The following is a 16,774-nucleotide window of genomic DNA, read 5'->3' on the forward strand; positions in this document are numbered from 1 at the left end:
ATAGGTGAAGTCGCGAGCCTGCATCTAGCCGAGAGATGCGGTCTTATTGATGGCTTGCATCGTCCCAGTGTAGATGCATATCAGACTGCACTGAACGAGCCAGTAAGGCTTCGGCGTCATTCCTTGAGAAAGAGGGTGTATGGAAGGCTGGTCTTCATGAGCCAGCTTGGCTTCAGAATCAGCGCTTTCATTTCCTGCGACACCGCAATGGCTGGGGATCCATTGAAACTTGACGACGTGGCCACGCTGGAAGGCCTCAGCAAGCAGAACAACAACTTGCTCTACTAGCTGCTCATATGTACTTGGTTTTATGTACGTTTTTATAGTCTGTAGTGCAGGCCTCGAGTCACAAAATATTGTCCAGTGATTTGCGTTCTGCTGACCAATGTAGCGGATGGCCTCTCTTATGCCTGTCAATTCAGCTGCCCTGGTTGATGTTTTATGCATAAGTTTAAAGTGGTAGATGTAGGCACTTCCAGCTGAAGAGGTGGCCATCACTGAGCTGTCGACAAAAAACATGCACTGAGTCACTATGCTTAGATGAGATATCCAACTGCTTGAGTCCAAATGTTGCGATGAGCGACTTTTTTGGTGTGCCTGGGATATGTTCACGCACGTTAGGTTTTAGCATTGTCCATAATGACACTGCCGAAATTTGGTGGGGCATGTAGTTTGTGGGTATTACATTCCATTGTGTCCTGATAGCTTTCGGATAAGATGCGTCTGGACGCACGCTACTAATGTTGGTCAGGGACTGGTTATTATGGCTAGTTATATGGGTCGCAAACGCCTCCTTATAGTGGCTCCTGTTGGACATGAATGCGGGTGGGGCAGGCGCGTGCCTCATAAAATGTGCCCCACGTCGAAGTTTTGCAGGGTACATCCAAGCACACCCTTGAAGCACGCACCTGAACGCTTTCCAGTGTTCGCAGGGCATTTAGTCGTATCCCTGAAAGAACAGGCGCACTGTACCTTAGATGTCCAACCACAAAGCCTAGTACAGGCCAAGTAAACATCGCTCAGATGGGCCTCAGGATTTGCCAGCTATAAAGCTTATAACATGTGCAAAACTCCAGTTTTCTTCGGAGCAAAGAGATGTGATGCGACCATTGTTGCGCCCGGTAAAAGCCGCCCAGAAATTCAGCCAGAAGCCAAACTTTTCCTGCGATCGTATCCTTCACAAAATCCGGATACTGCTCTGCAAATTACCGGTGCACTGGAGGCAAGCCGCGCCAAGGGGAGAGAAGCGACGTGTTTGAACATGAGCTGAGCATCCAGACAGCTCGGCGCCGTGGTCCTGGCGGTGAACCCCTTCTCGTGCCGCGGCATATTTGAAACAAGAGCGCAGCAAGCTCTCCCATTGGCCCTGTGAAAGTGCTGCCGTCAGATTGGACCATTTAAGCGTCAACGGTTTCTCGGTTTACGGAGTCTCAAGTGCTTCCGTTCGAGACTCCGAGTGTGAGTTCGTCACGAGCGTCCATCGGGAGCAGTTCGCCCCCCTGATAGAGCGGACGCGGCGGAATCTCCCCGGCCGTCGCTGCGCGAGAACAGTCGCGTATGGCTATGTTAGCTTTCGGCCCCAGAGCCGACATCCTTGTTTAAATACCTGTAAATAGTGTATAAAGCCTTTTCTTCATCTCACCAACGCCGACTTGGATTCATCCGTACCGCCCAGGGAGCTGACAGCCCTCGTTCACGAAACGGGTGACGAGCGCTGCGCAACCAACTCCTTGACACAACCCTGTTGACGATGGGATACTGTGTGATAACCCCACCGGCACAACACCATGCAGGTCACGGTCTATAGTGACACACAGGAATTTATGGTGTGTCACGTAGGGAATCGCTTGGCCATCAATTGTCACAGGATACCACATAATCAACTTGCGCGTAAAAGCCAACACGACGCTTTTTGTTGGCGATAGATCAAGCCCCTGACGAAGCAAGTACGCATACACAATTGACACTGAACGCTGCAATCTCGCTTGTACTTGGGAACGCGTGGCACTTGATGCCCATATGCAGATTGTCTTCGGCGTACGCAGATACGGAAACTGTGCTGGGTAGTTCTTAGAATAGGCCGACCAGCACGAGATTAATATGGAACTTAGCACTCCTTCCTGAGGGACATCGCGAGTGACAGGATGATCTGTCGTGTCACCTTCATCAGTCACCAAGTAAACTGCCCGGTTCCTCAAGTAACTTACTACTCACTGATGGAGACATCCACCAATCCCACATTTCTTAAGATCGTCTAATATTGCATCATGGTAGACATTGTTGAATGCACCCTTCATGTCGAGCTGCAGTTGAGCTGCGGTCGGCCTGCGGTGGCGTTTATCTTGTTCAACTGTCGATATCAGATCAATTGCACTGTCGATAGCAGAGCAGCCTTTGCGAAATCCTGTCATTGCGTCTGAATATAGGTTGCATTCTTGAGAAACCATTCGAGACGTGCTAGCAACATGCGTTCTATTGTTTTGCCGAGGCAACTTGCCAGAGCTACAAGTCTATAGGAGGTCATCTGATGTGGCGATTTACCTGGTTAGAGCAAAGCCACAATGCGCGTCTTTTTTATTGTTGCGGAACACTGGCAGTGAACCAAGCATGGTTAAACCAGGTTAAGAGTGTTTCTTTTGCTTTAGGTCCCATTTGACGAAGCGCACTGTAGGTAATTCCATCCTGCCCTGGGGAAGAAGAATGTTTACAGGCAGGGAGCGCTGCTTTGAGTTCAAGCAGAATGAACGAAACGTCTAGGAGATCATCAAAAGTACGAGGGGAACGCCGATGTTTTGGAAGTACAGAGCTGCAGATGTGCTTCCAGCAATAGACGAGCTTTCTCGTCAATTCCTCGGCAACTTCAAAACCTTTCTGGCGCTGGGAAAGTACTAATGCGCGGAAAGGATGCTGCTGCTGGGAAAAAGACGGCAGTGCACGGATAACATGTCATATAAGTCCCAGTGTAGATGCATAGCAGACTACATTGAAGGCTACATTGAGCCAGTAAGGCTGCGGCGTCACACCTTGAGAAAGAGAGGTGCATGGAAGGCTGGTCTTCATGAGCCAGCTTGGCTTCTGCATCAGCGGTTTCATTTCCTGCGATACCGCAATGGCAGGGAATCCATTGAAACTTGACGACGTGGTCACGCTGGAAGGCCTCAGCAAGCAGAACAACAATTTTCCCAACTAGCTGCTCATATGTACTTGGTTTTATGTACGTTTTTATAGTTTTTATAGTCTGTGGTGAAGGTCTAGAGTCACAGAATATTGTCCAGTGATTTGCGTTCTGCTGACCAATGTAGCGGATGACCTCTCTTATGCATGCCAATTCAGTTGCCGTGGAAGATTTTTTTTATGCATAAGTTTAAAACGCTGTAGGCGATGCTATTTGTAGAAACTCGGAAAACAGCGGTGGCGGTCATTTTGAAATAGGCTGGGTCCCCGGAAACCACTCTAAATTCTCGACGGATGCCGCAGTATATTCACAGGGACATAGCGATCTTACGAAAGAAAAGAAACTTCGAGCTCTCCAAAGCTTCTTTTTCACCTTTTTCCTGTTCTCCCACTCTGCTCCTTTATTCTGCCCACATAAATGTATCATAAAAACACATACCGGTAAAAATGTTTTTGCTTTTTTTGCCTTGCTTTTTTTTTTCCCATCAAGTATGCGTGATTTGTTTCTCCCTTGGGGAAAAACGCTTCCCTAAGCTACTCGGTCTTGTTGAACTTTTCGAGGAGATTTTAGATCGAAGAGCTGGAACAGACGCCCTAGACGCCAGTGCCGCTCTTTGTCCCTTCATTTCCGCAGGAAGTGGCCACAAGCGTCAATCGACCAGCGGCTCATCCGGTTTCCGAGATCATGTGTGCCAGTGCAGCACTTCCTGGTTCACAAAGAGCAAGATAACTTTGGAACTGATCGAAGAGGTACAGAAGAAATACCGTCTGCAGGACTCGCATACATTGATCGCCTGCATAAACCCTTGCAAGAACATTCGCTGACATTCCCTGGACCATCTAGAATGTTTACTGAAATTGGAACATAGTTCAGCGCAAACTGCTTTCACTGGAAGGACGAAAGGAAGGATAGGATTGAATATGTTGGGAGTATAGGTTCATTTGCCATCGTGACAGGAAGTAGTTTAGTTTATTCTTATTTTTTTCGCATAGCCAGGCAGGGATTCTTCTCAGACAAAAAAAAAAAAAAAAAAAAAAAAAACACCCTAAAGAGATCGACATTACTGACTTTTCAAACACAGAAATAATAGCAAATTCAGCGACAGATGGAGTCATATATAGAGTTGAATTGGTTGACGGTTTCGGGAAAGATTTCTGGAACAGCTTGATTTCTGGAATAGCTGAGATGTGAAAGTCTTTTTATGCAGGGAAAGCAAATACTTGCCTTTTCCTAAAACTTTTAGATTAGCTTGAACGTAAGGAATTCAGTTCGGGTTTGAGTCGTAATATGTTATGCGGCTCCGCTTCAAGATACTTTGGCCCATTGATGCAGATGCCGCAAGCCTGCAATCTGACAACATAAACCTAGTAGCTTGTACCTGAATCCAAGTCACCCAAACAAGACCTTTACCATAAAATAGGGTAGCTACATGCGTCCCCCAGATATCAGTTTGGACCAAGTTATGAGAGCGCAATTGCAGGGCCGACAGCCGTGAAATTCGTACGGACAGACTCATTCTGGTGAAAAGCCTGATGTATCCAATAACTTTGAGTGCGGAAACTATATTAACTCATACTAAAATGATATTGCTAATGATGCAGCATGCAGAGCTGAACTGAATTTCAATGTGGTTATGCGCGACGTTCGCCCTCGCTTGCGAGGTTCGCACCTAAGCGGGCCACCGGCCGCTTTCGTGTCTCGATTTTTCCACCACTGAAGCAGATGTTTGCTCGGAATTGTATGTATATAAATTCAAGAGAGGCGCCTCGCATACGGCATACGTGATGCTGATGCACGCGTGCAAAGCGCCCGTGGTCGAGAGGCGTTGGCATCGATACACAGATGAGGTCAGTCCAGATCAGGAAGAAGCCGAGAAAAAGAAACGTAGAAACGAGGAAAGAAAGTAAATAAGACGGAAAGGAAGTAATAACGAAAGATCAAATAAGAAAGAAAAAAGTAAGAAAGAAGGGGAAAGAAAGTAGAAGGAAGGAAGGAAGGAAGGAAGGAAGGAAGGAAGGAAGGAAGGAAGGAAGGAAGGAAGGAAGGAAGGAAGGAAGGAAGGAAGGAAGGAAGGAAGGAAGGAAGGAAGGAAGGAAGGAAGGAAGGAAGGAAGGAAGGAAGGAAGGAAGGAAGGAAGGAAGGAAGGAAGGAAGGAAGGAAGGAAGGAAGGAAGGAAGGAAGGAAGGAAGGAAGGAAGGAAGGAAGGAAGGAAGGAAGGAAGGAAGGAAGGAAGGAAGGAAGGAAGGAAGGAAGGAAATTGTGTTGTTCATCTTTGACTAACTTTAGTTTCAAGATTTGGATATTAAGTTTTTGAAGGACCAAATCTGCTTGTTTGTACTCTGCGGCAAAAAACAGACTCCCTCTTTTTTTTTCGCTCAAAACATTCCAAACAATTAAGAACCGAGTTGGTGCCCTTTGCCGTTCATGCGACCTCTCCCAATTGCTATTGGACATTACAGGGAAAATTTTATTCGGCACATTATAAAATTCGCAACAACGGGTTATCGCGAGAAATTTGGAGTTGCAGCAGCTGCAGGATAATATAGGAGAAATAAAGTGATAAATCTATGATTGAGATAGCAAGTTATAAACTCAAGCAAAGAATGGCTGTGGTGCCTTATCTTCCTCGCGTATCGCACAGATGAAGTGATAAGAAGAACGGTTAACATGAATACTTTTGTTCCCACTGATGTGTGCCTTGAACTGCAAGCAAAGGAAGGAAGGAAGAGATCAAGTGATAAAGAGAGAAAGGTATAATGGGGGTGAAAAAACGGACAAAGGATGATTTGTTATGCAAGGCAAGAGCGCAGTTTCTCTTCGACGAGCTCGCTTGAGGTATGGGCTTCAGTACACAGATACGAACAAATAGAATCACAACAAACTCGCGTCCGATAAAAAAAAAAAGAAATGGTCTGGTGCAATATGCACCATACCTGTACAAACCCTGAAGTTTCTGCATTCTTCTTGAGAAGTATGCCATAAAAAAAAAAAAAAAAAAGAGTCTAGCAGCAGAAAGAGAGCGAGAACCTGAGCCACCAACCTCGGTGCATGGCGCTGCTCTCTGGTGGTATCGTGGAGTGTAGCAATTTATGCACCATCGACAGGGTCAGTCACGCGATCGTCGAACACCGGCACCGCATCGGGAAGCTCACGCAAATGCAACGCTGGCCATTTGCGCGCTCTCCGACCGACCGACCGTGCGGCCAGAGCAGCTGCGCTACACTGGACCACGTCTCCTCCGCGGTGGTGGTCGGTCGGCGATGGTCCCCGAAACAACTGCCGCGCGCATTTTTGCATCACCAGAGAGAAATCGATAAGCGCCCGCCGTTATCGGTGCGCTTGCATGAGCCTGATCGTGGGGTGATTTTGTGCGCTCGCTGACCTCACCGACTTCCGCCGCAAGTTGCACGAGGCACCGCTCGAAACCCGATACCGACCGACCGATTCTCTCGTGTCCCGTTCTGTTCTTTCTGCTTGAGTGTATCCGGTGGCTTGACTCTTACAATGGATTATACGTCTGCAACAATGCCGCTGGCTCAATGGACAGAAGTGGTCAATGTATCGGTCGCCTCGTAGCCGTTCTTAGAAGTTTTCAGTACGTCGCCGGAGGCAGGAATGAGAGATGAAAGGCAAGCAACAATGGGGTACATTTCGCGCGATTCAGACCACATTGTACCGCGATGCCCGTTTCCTGTGACCGCGCATTGTGCCGCGATGTACGTGTAAAGTTACGGGCAATCTAACTCTAAAATAGCAGAGTAACGACCAATAGCTGCCGGTGCCTCTGTGCAACCACGGTAACACCAAGCAACTACAAAACGGGAATCTTTACAAGGCTGTTGGCTGCACCGGGTGCAATGATAATGCGGCGATGAGTCGTGTGAAGGCACAGTTGCTATTGCTAGGGAATTGTTAGCGAATTGCTAGGGAAAAATATTTTGCTGTACCAGAAGCGCTCAGAGACAAATATTATAGAAATAATAGAAGGTTTAAAACGGACCCGACCATCGGGTATGTAAAACACGCTACCCTGATCCTTGTGCGCGCTCTTGTTCCGGTGTGTATCTCATCGGTTCATGACCTGACAAGCAGCAGCACGAAGCCACTAGTAGTTACGAGTATAGTCATTCCGTCGTTTCATGAACATCGAGCTACACAACGCACATTCATTTTGGCACTTTAAAAAAATACAGATTTGTAATTGCGCAACGTGTTTTGCTGTATATTTTTTCCAAAGTACTCCTGAACTGATAACGAACAGCTTCCTACATTGGTACTCCTCGAACAGAAAAAAAAAAAAAAAACATTTCGCCTAGTTTTGCTTAATTTCGTTTCTGCGTCTCAGGTTAGGTCCTCGTATACCCATAGCGGTGGGTGATTCCCACGTACAAGTATCTCGATGTATTCAAATACACAACTTTGTTTCCATCACAAATACAGCGTGCTTTACATAAACAGAATCAAGGAATTAAAAAAGAAAGCGCTGCAGCGAAGCTTGGCGAAACCAATGGCATATAATTTTTCTTCATGTAGTGCTCCTCGGATTATTTTTGTATTCCGCTCATTTAGTTCATTAGCCAAGGTAAAGTTAGCTATTGTTATTCACTTGCTATTCACTTTGGGGATAAGCGGGTTTCATCAAATTGTGGCGCAGTTCGAAAACAACATATCTAGTTTTTCTCTTTTTTTTTTTCTCACCAGCGTACCGTACCTATGGCGTGGCCATTGTTTTCCGGCCTTTGAAGAAGGTCCGTGATATATTAAAACAAAATGTCACGTGACTGCGTCCATGCGTTATAAAAATGCTTCCAACAACGTTTAGACGAACGAAACGTACGCGCGTGACCGTGTCCATTTGAGCGGCCGCCGCTCATTTTAGGGGCTGCACCATGACAAAAATAATTTAAAGAAAAAACCCAAGCCTTCATTGAACTAGACTATTTTGCGCTGTTTTTATCTTGTTTGTTGCTCCAGTGTGATATCTCAATAAAATCTCCGTGCAAGATTGCTGTTACTGATCCTGGCTCAGGCTTTCTGTGCTTCGGCAGAATGTGCTGACGCAGTTTGGATTGGATTGGATTGGATTGAATTGGTACTGAGGCTTACCTTTTTTACCAAGTGGACCAGAAAGGTCATAGCCAAGTCAATTCCCTACTGTGACGGAGTCTGTCCCTCCCTGGCGCAACGCCACCAACACTATTTATCTAGTATGCCTTATCCAGTTCTCAGGGCGTTTTGCGACTATGCTGATAGCGATGTCCGTCAGCTGCTCATTTCGAGACGGGCAATGCGTCTCTCGTTGATACAAAACGCATTTGACAGCGCGGCAATACGGCAGAGCAAGACCGCAGTCATGTGGTATCTTTTTCATAGTGCGCGAGCTTTTTTAAATGCTGGGGAAAAAAAAAAAAAAAAGAACTGTCACCTAGGAGGTAGGTTAATAGAAAAAACTGGGCCGGTGGTGTCTTAACCTCCTTTGAATCTTAATGGAGTGCACTTGGCCCTAAAGTGATTAATAAAAATTTACATAATTCACTTGATTTAATTAGCTAATTCAGCGGAATATAAAGATTACTCTTAGGCGCACTACATGACAATAAACATTATGTAGTTGGTATCAGCGAGCTACAAGCTTCACTTGTTTTTTAAAAGCATGATTTAATTTGCGACATGAAACACACTGTATATGCTTTTGTATCAGTCACTGGAAAAAGCGGCGTGCTAAGTGTGTGATCACATGGCAGACAGAGAAGAGCCGCTCCGGCTTGAAGCACGTCGCTTTGCTGTAGTATGAAGACCGTTCGTGCTCGTCAGGCTGACTCAGTGCCATGTAAGTTATGTTTCCTATATAGAAGCTATTGACTGCGATTAAACTTTTTACGTTGCTTGCCACAGTACGGAGGCCTCATTCCTTTGGTCAATTTTTGAACGCCACTTGGTGAACGCTTGGTGAAGCCTCTTAAGGCTTCCTTAAGGTTTGTTCAAAGCTACCTTCATGCTTTGAACCAACTATGTTAATGCTGCAGTGAAACGTGTTGATGGCTCCTTGCCATGGACACATGTTTCACTGCACAACATCTTGCTCTGCAGGCTACGGCAGCCGTGACGTCACCGAATTCAAAATGACTGCCTATTTTGTCAACATTGGAACTGTACTCACGCTTCGTCGGTTTAACGGCTAATCTAGGTTTGTTATAAATACGGCTGAGTTGGTGTGATGCGTGCATCATGCTTCATGCGGTAGGGATGTGCTTTTCGGGTCTGCAGTCTTCTGTACGAGTGACACCCGATCTGTTTGCTTAACTCCTACGGAAGATGACAATGTGCGGGTTTGCTCGCTTAGCAAAGCCTTTTTCTTATGTTCAAAATCAATACTTACCACCTGACGAAAAGCAAGAAGAAAGATTCGCACGTATAGAAAAAGGGGCGGAATAATAGTCAGAGCAGACATTACATGTCAAAACCTGAAGGTTGCCAGACCAAATGAAGTTTATTTGCGGGCCGTCTAGAACGTCGAAACAAAACTTAAATTCGAAACGAACGGGTGCAAGTGCGTGTGCCTAAAAATGAACTGAAAATTTTAGTTGTTTGCTCGCATTTTGTATTCGATTTGGAAAAAAAAAAAAAACAATTTTCCGTCATTCAGGTCATTCGGCATATATACGGTCATTATCACGTGCTTATAAGTGGTTCCTCGTAGCTGTGGCGGCCCTCTTACACAAAGAGCGGTTAACGAGATTTTATACGTAAAATGATATTCCTCGCTTCAGCGGGTTTCTGTGTTAAGGAAGCATGGAGGGCTCCCCATTCAGCGCAGGCTACTGCTTATAAGGTAAGGACCATTCTAAAATTTGGCTCTAGGATTAAACTTGAAATTGCTGCTGTACTTGCTTACAAAAGTCGTTTACTGGTAAGAGCTGGTACTAGCCACAGTTACTTTATATTATCGAGTGATATGCTTCTGGCGGGTTCTTGTAACACAGTAGTTTAAACTGGTACACGCTGCTGCCATAGTGTCATTGGAGTCATTATTAACTTCGTGGCATTGTAATGAAGGAATACTGACGCCGCCAATTTAGTAGATGCGCTGCCAAAAAGGAAAGTAAAGAATGGTAACAGACCACTGATTAGCCTATCAGACATGTAGCATGACGGATGATTACTTTGGTAATTCACAAAGAATAAAGGCCTTTCTTTGACTTGGGTTGGTCTGAAGAACTAGTTGGTAGTAAATTTAGGCATTGAATTAGCTTGCTTTCAAACTGTTATTCTCTTAAAAGCATTTTAAATACTCTTTTTTCTAATATAGCTCTGTTTATGGTGTTTTGTTTTTTTCTGTACTACCTCTATCGTCAGGAGTGCATGACAAGCAGTGTCATATCACGGCGTTCTCCCATGCAGCAAATGCACAGTGAGCGGCGAAATTTCTTAAGCACTTTTTTTTTTCTATTTGCACCTAAAAATTAATGTGCTTTAATTACATCGTCTACTCCACGCAAATTGCACCGTGCCTTTGTTTTTGACCGATTCTATTTGATAATGACATATTGATCACAACTTCCTCATGCCTTATTTCGGCTATGGCTGAATGGTCTGAGGGGAATATCTAGTCTCGTTTTTCTGCTCTGGCGACATTTCGAGTCCAGCTGGGACTGAGAAACATTGACTTATTTTTATTCAATTTCGATCGGCAAATTAGACTCTGGGGCACTTTGATTTCCCACGATGTCCGTCTGAGTTTGCAGGTCACAGACACTATAAACACGTCATGATTAAGAAAGCCTGACAATATTCTACAAACTGGGAGCTGGGAACGAGACGACATATGCGCTGAGTTCTTGTTGAAATTCAATAGCGAAGCGACGGCTGATAATGCACCACGTGTGACCCACACTGGGAAAAAAAAAATAATAGAAGCTGAGTTACACGCAATTTCCAAAATTCAATCTGAGCTGGTCTTGCTTGCTTTCTTCGCCAGCCGCTCCTCGCCTTACATACCAAGTCGAGGATCTTTCAGACTACATTAAGGTTTATTAACATGCAACTGAGCCTGAAAGTGGGTTAGACGGAGACAATCAGATTGCTAGGTGCTCTGCTCCGCCGTAGTCCACGCGCCTAGAGTGATCTGGGTCTGCGAGGAGCTATCGTATTTCTCTGTCACATAGGGCGCACGTGCTCACACAATTCACAATCACACAAAAGGTCCACACGAGGGGAGTGGGCAAGGTCCATGGTTTTACAGAGACGTTCGCTTGACGAACGAGAGAAAGACTGTTTTTTTTTTTAATTTCAGATAAATATTTTGAGCGAACTCGCCGTTCTATTTTTGCGTTCAAGGAGAACTCGCTCACTCAAAATGCAGATGTGTTCGCGGCAGAAGTTCTACGAAACTATATTTAACATCTTGGTGGCGCCATTGGTGGCGCACCTTTTGCGTACCATTAAATGCACGAAACGAAATGGCAATGGCTATAATACAGTTAAAAAAAAAAAAGGAAATAAAGATAAACTTTCGCGTTGCCACAATACAACTTCGGTGTGGTTTTTAACCGTAAACTTGTAGTGACAACAGATGTTTCTTTTGTACAAGCTTAATTTTATGTAATTATCACAAAAAAACTACTACTGCATAACCATATCGGCTACAAAAAGTGCTACAGAAAGACTACAGCACTACAGAAAAAGTGCCGCACAACTACAAAAACGGCTGACGTTGCAACTAAACTGCATATTATTCTGTTGTTTTTTTTTTTTTCGGTTGGGAACGCATACAAGGTGCATTTAACATCACTGCAGGCGAAAACTGAAGGTACCAAGAAAAACAAAATAAATGTAGTGGCTTGTCTCCCACGTTTAAAGTCTCTCATTGATTACGCTCTGTGATGGTGCATGTACCTGCAGACGTGGTGCAGCTCCCGCTTGCTGGTGACCAGTGTGATGTCCTCGCCCTTGGCCACGCTCTCCAGGGACGCCAGGCAGCGCTGGTACTGGTCATTGGTGCACCGTTCGGAAGCCGAGGCTGCTAGGCGGAACAAATGCGAAAACATCCTTTTGTTAATAAGCTAAGTGGCCATGGCCAAACGAAATGCAAGTGCACAGGCCTGCAGCCATTACCTCGAGAGAATAAGAAATGAGAATTGGGAGAGCAAAAAGGAACAGAAGTGAAAATATTCCAAGTACGTTACAGCAGTCACGTGCACTGAAGAGATGACGACCAATGCACGCGAGCTTCCAAGTCACCTCACTTTAAATCCTGGTGCGCACAAAATTTTTCACAATGTATGCCTTTATGTTGGAAAGTTGGTCTCTGGTTAGAAAGGTGATTCTGAATCAAAAAGAAACGTGCACTTAGCAGAGAAATCCCTAAAGTACTCCTCGATACTCTTATACCTTCATACAAGGCCAAGACACGTATCGCCGTTTTTCGTCATTCAGTTCTCCAGAATGCGCCTAAGAACCCTCGCTCTGTGTCTTCTAACCTGCGTATTCTCACTCCCCGAAATTTACGCTAGCAAATGCTTCCTATAATATTTTAAGCGAAAGCAGCGCGTGTCGGAAATAAACGGGGGTTGTGTAAAAAAAATATCGCATCGTGATAATTTGTGGTTATAGTGATTGGTGATTGATTTGTGTGTGATAGGCGGCGACGATGATAATGAAATGATCGTAATTTATTGATTAATCAATGAAATAAAGAAATGAAGCAGTCGAAAAGGGGGATTCAAAGGTGTCAAAATGCTTAGAATGAAAATTCAATGCTTGATTATTCTCATTAGAAATATTTAGAGTGCGCAATCGATCAGCTGATTAATTGAAATAATGAAACACTCCTTCAAAGGTGTCCAACTGCTCAGAATGGAAATCCAACGCTTGCTGGTGCTAATTGTGGTAGTATAAAAAATAAGGAAGAAAATGAGAATTAAAATAGCGAAAAAAAAAGAACAACATCGTTCTTTTATATAAAACGCTACCATGTCATAACGTTAACGGTGCCCTCGATTTTTTTGTTCTCTAGAATGTTTAGTACCCGACCTATGAAGGGAAATATGCAGTTTATATAGATAACAAGGAGCGGAGTCGTGGTTATGCACTGTGACCCTCCGCGGCGCATCCTTTTGCAGGACAGCGTCTCCACGCAGGAAAATTAACCAGCTTAGATATTGCGACCTAGTGAGACTGCTGTGTTTGAAGAGCGTTTTTAATTATTTTATTCTGGCATCCAGTCCCGAAATTCAGGGACACAAGAAAACTGTACGCCATTGTGTCCTCACTGGATGCGTATTTCAATTTAGCACTTTTCTGCTCTAGAGATATCTAAAGTAGGCTAAGAAAAGGCCCTTCTAAAGCCTCGGTATTACTCGTAGCCTCCTACTCTCGAGTGGCAAGAAATGACAAGTGCGTACATTATCGCATGATGATTTGCACACCGTTGACAACCATGCAGTCATTATCGTTTCCGCTCTTATTTGCGATCTTGTATTCACTCTGTGATCTTGAATTTGAACAAAGCGATGACTGCACTCAGAAGTTGACCCTAAAAGACACAGGAGTTATGTAAGAAAGAAACGGGCATCGCCAGTTGCGAGACAATCCTGTAACGACAGATTTCAATAAGTGAGGATTATGCGAGAATTGCGGATCGATATTTCGATTTCGAAACACTGCACACATAAGCTGCATTCCGCAAAATTCTATCTCTCTACCTAGTCCCGGCCCAAACACTCATCCTGGCCCAAACACTCCAGCCACGTGAATTTTCATTGAAATCTTTCTTCGTCTTTTTGATAGTATAAACGATCCAATAAATTTACGGCTGTAGTGAGAGACATAACGTTAGGTTATCCCTTGCTGTACCTCTGCCAGACGCTCGGCGGAACTAGGCACACAAACTAATCCCATTTCAGTAAAACAGACATCGAATAACCAGGAAGTTCCACACAATTCCACATATTTCTTTTTCGAGAATAATTGCATTGGGCCGTCACGATTGAATTTCACGTGCTATCTTGCATTTTTTTCGTGGCTCCGCTGTTGTGTAGCCGAAGCACATCGGGTCCTCCCTTCCTTGACTCTCTCCCAAACCATTCCTCCTTCCACGCCCATCCTTTCTCATTTTAATCATCAGACACCTTTCCGTTTACATCAGACACCTTTCCGTTTACCAGTTGAAACGAATGATGAAGCCCGGGAGCTTAATGCGGGACTTTTTCGTTCCAACATAAACTGATTCGTTATGTAAATAATAAAGGCACATGTGGGGCTGAACTTAACAGCTTTAGAGTGCAAAGAGAGTTCGAAGCGGAGGTTCACTCGAATGCTCGGTCCATCAGGCGTTTGCTTCACTTCGGTATTTGCTAAAAGCAGTCGATGATAAACACGAGCGTTTCTGTCCAGTTAATTCCACCTGCTAGGCGGTCACGCGTTTATTAAAGCGGCGGTCTGTATAACAGCCTTTTCAAATGTATAGCTGGAGTGGTCCGTTTTCAGAAATAAAACATACCTATTCAGAGTAGCCCCCTCCTTCCACCTGGCGCCTAAGCATTTGTGTTCTAAACTACACGAGGCTGTATATAGGGGGTATTCGCATGACGTCACAGCTGACGTCAGTATGCAGCCGACGCCATCTTTGCGTCCTGTTTTGACTAGTACTAGTACGGGGCGGCGGTTAGGTTAGCTGTTTGTGCGCGTCCGTTTGCTCTGTCACTCTGCCTCAGGCCAGCACCGTTGTTATGAAAACTCAATCGGTATCATGAGTGACAGTTCGATTTATCAGCAATGTGGGCGCGACGAGGACAGAGACCTGTACGAAACAATTAACTGGTACAAACCCCGCGCAACTGCACGGTAAGCGTCGGCCTGTGCCCACGCATAAATATGTGCGACATTCATGAATTCCTTGTCCTACAGACGAGCTTCATCACAAGAAACCGATCGCAAGCCTACTGACCACTCGAAGAACACAACTACGTTACAAGCGGCTGGGTTAAGAGCCGCGGTTGAAGCAGACGAACTCGCTCTTTGTGCAGTCACGTGCGTGCCGTCCAACGTTTATACCAACTAAACCGCTGAGTTTTTGTAGCTGATATTCTGCATAGAAATGGCGTTTAGTAGTCAGTATCTTTTATACAAAACTTGTTTGGGGTACTTGCCTCAATCAATCGGAAGAAGTCGGATGTTTGCATCGTCTGTGGCGGTAAGGAAGCAAAGAAACCGCTGCCACACGCCACAGCGATGATACCGGTAGCGCCACCTCGTTGCCTTGCGGGTCGAAATAACTTTTTGCAACAAAACTCTTGAAATAGAGTGCAGTTTTGGCCAAGCTAAACTTGATTTGTTATACAGATAAATTTGTTTATAAGTTCTTCAAACCTTCTGCAAAACAACTCTGCCCGCCTTCGCCGAATCTGCATGCGGTCTGCTTTGACTAGCAGCCGACTATGACGATGCGAACATCCGACTTCTTCTGATCGAATGAGGCAAGTATGGCAACACAAAATTTAGCTAGTCCTCTTTGAAGGATTTTATTGCAACAAAATACGACGAGAAGGTTTTGGCGGCACGCTGAAGGCATGCGCATGACTGCAAGCGATACATTGCCGCGCTGCTCTTTTACCGGTAATGTGTCGATGTGTCTTCCGAGTGCGTGAATAACAGTTGTGCACAGATAGTGACCAGATCTTGCAGCTACGACACATCCGGAAGATTCCAGTCCAGCCCATTTTGATATACATTTCTCATATTCCATGATAATTGTGCGGTTGTGCCGTACCAGCCATACGGGGCGTCGCATCTCGGGGAAGTGTCTCGTTCGGGTGGAGTTGTTCGTGTGTACTTCCGGAACCTTAAAATGCCGAGGTTATTCGCGCAGCTCTTCAGCTTCCGTTGTTTACACTGTACACGCGTCTATTACAGTCTACGATAGCTCAATAAACAACGTATAGCTGCGGGTGTCACTGTTTGTAGAACCGCATGACAGCACTTGATACGTACGTTCGCCCTGTTCGTTCTGTGGACACAAAAATGGCCGACTGCGCCTCGATTACCCACAATCAGTGAATACCCTCTATATAGGCGGCCCGCACTTTTTTATCTACCTTCCAGCCGGTACTTCGCGTGCCATGGAAAATGTATCTATTCGTTAAGATGGGCATTGCAAGAGCGCTTACTTTTCACTCAACGAAGTTGTTTGACGTAACGTTCGAGTAACGTCAACTGCAACGTCGTGCTGATTGTCTGTTGACAAAAAATGTACCGCTGCATTTAGTGGCGTATGAACGGTTTGTTTCTCAAAAAGCGGGAATTCAAAACTTGCGTCTGAAGGTAACGTCTTGAAATTATTTATCGAGAAAGAGGAAGGAGAGTCGATACTAGACAGTCACAAAACAAAGGGAACAAGTGTTGTAGGGAAGCCGCGGTCCGATAGCGAGTATTTAGAATAGACTAATCCTCTTCGTCTAGCCCAGACGAACAGCAATCCTATTGTCGAAACGTTGGCTAGTGAACTTTCTTAAAAATCTTTGCACACACTGTTTTGTGATCTGCTCTTCATAGTTTTTGATAAATATATTTGGTACTTTTCGAACTCTCCCCGTAAAAACG

General features: G+C 45.0%; 1 protein-coding gene across 1 annotated transcript in view; it reads right to left on the reverse strand.

The window, feature by feature from the left end:
* The window catches only part of LOC146196515 (uncharacterized), a 47,024-nt gene extending 34,802 nt beyond the window's left edge, over positions 1-12,222 (reverse strand). The window contains exon 1 of the mRNA XM_084597033.1: positions 12,071-12,222. Coding sequence (XP_084453159.1) covers positions 12,071-12,222 — 152 coding nt within the window. The remainder of the gene's footprint in view (positions 1-12,070) is intronic.
* Positions 12,223-16,774: the final 4,552 nt, after the last annotated feature.

This window comes from Amblyomma maculatum, chromosome 3 (assembly GCF_055883805.1).
Source record: "Amblyomma maculatum isolate TAMU_Amacu chromosome 3, ASM5588380v1, whole genome shotgun sequence".
Lineage (NCBI taxonomy): Eukaryota > Metazoa > Arthropoda > Arachnida > Ixodida > Ixodidae > Amblyomma > Amblyomma maculatum.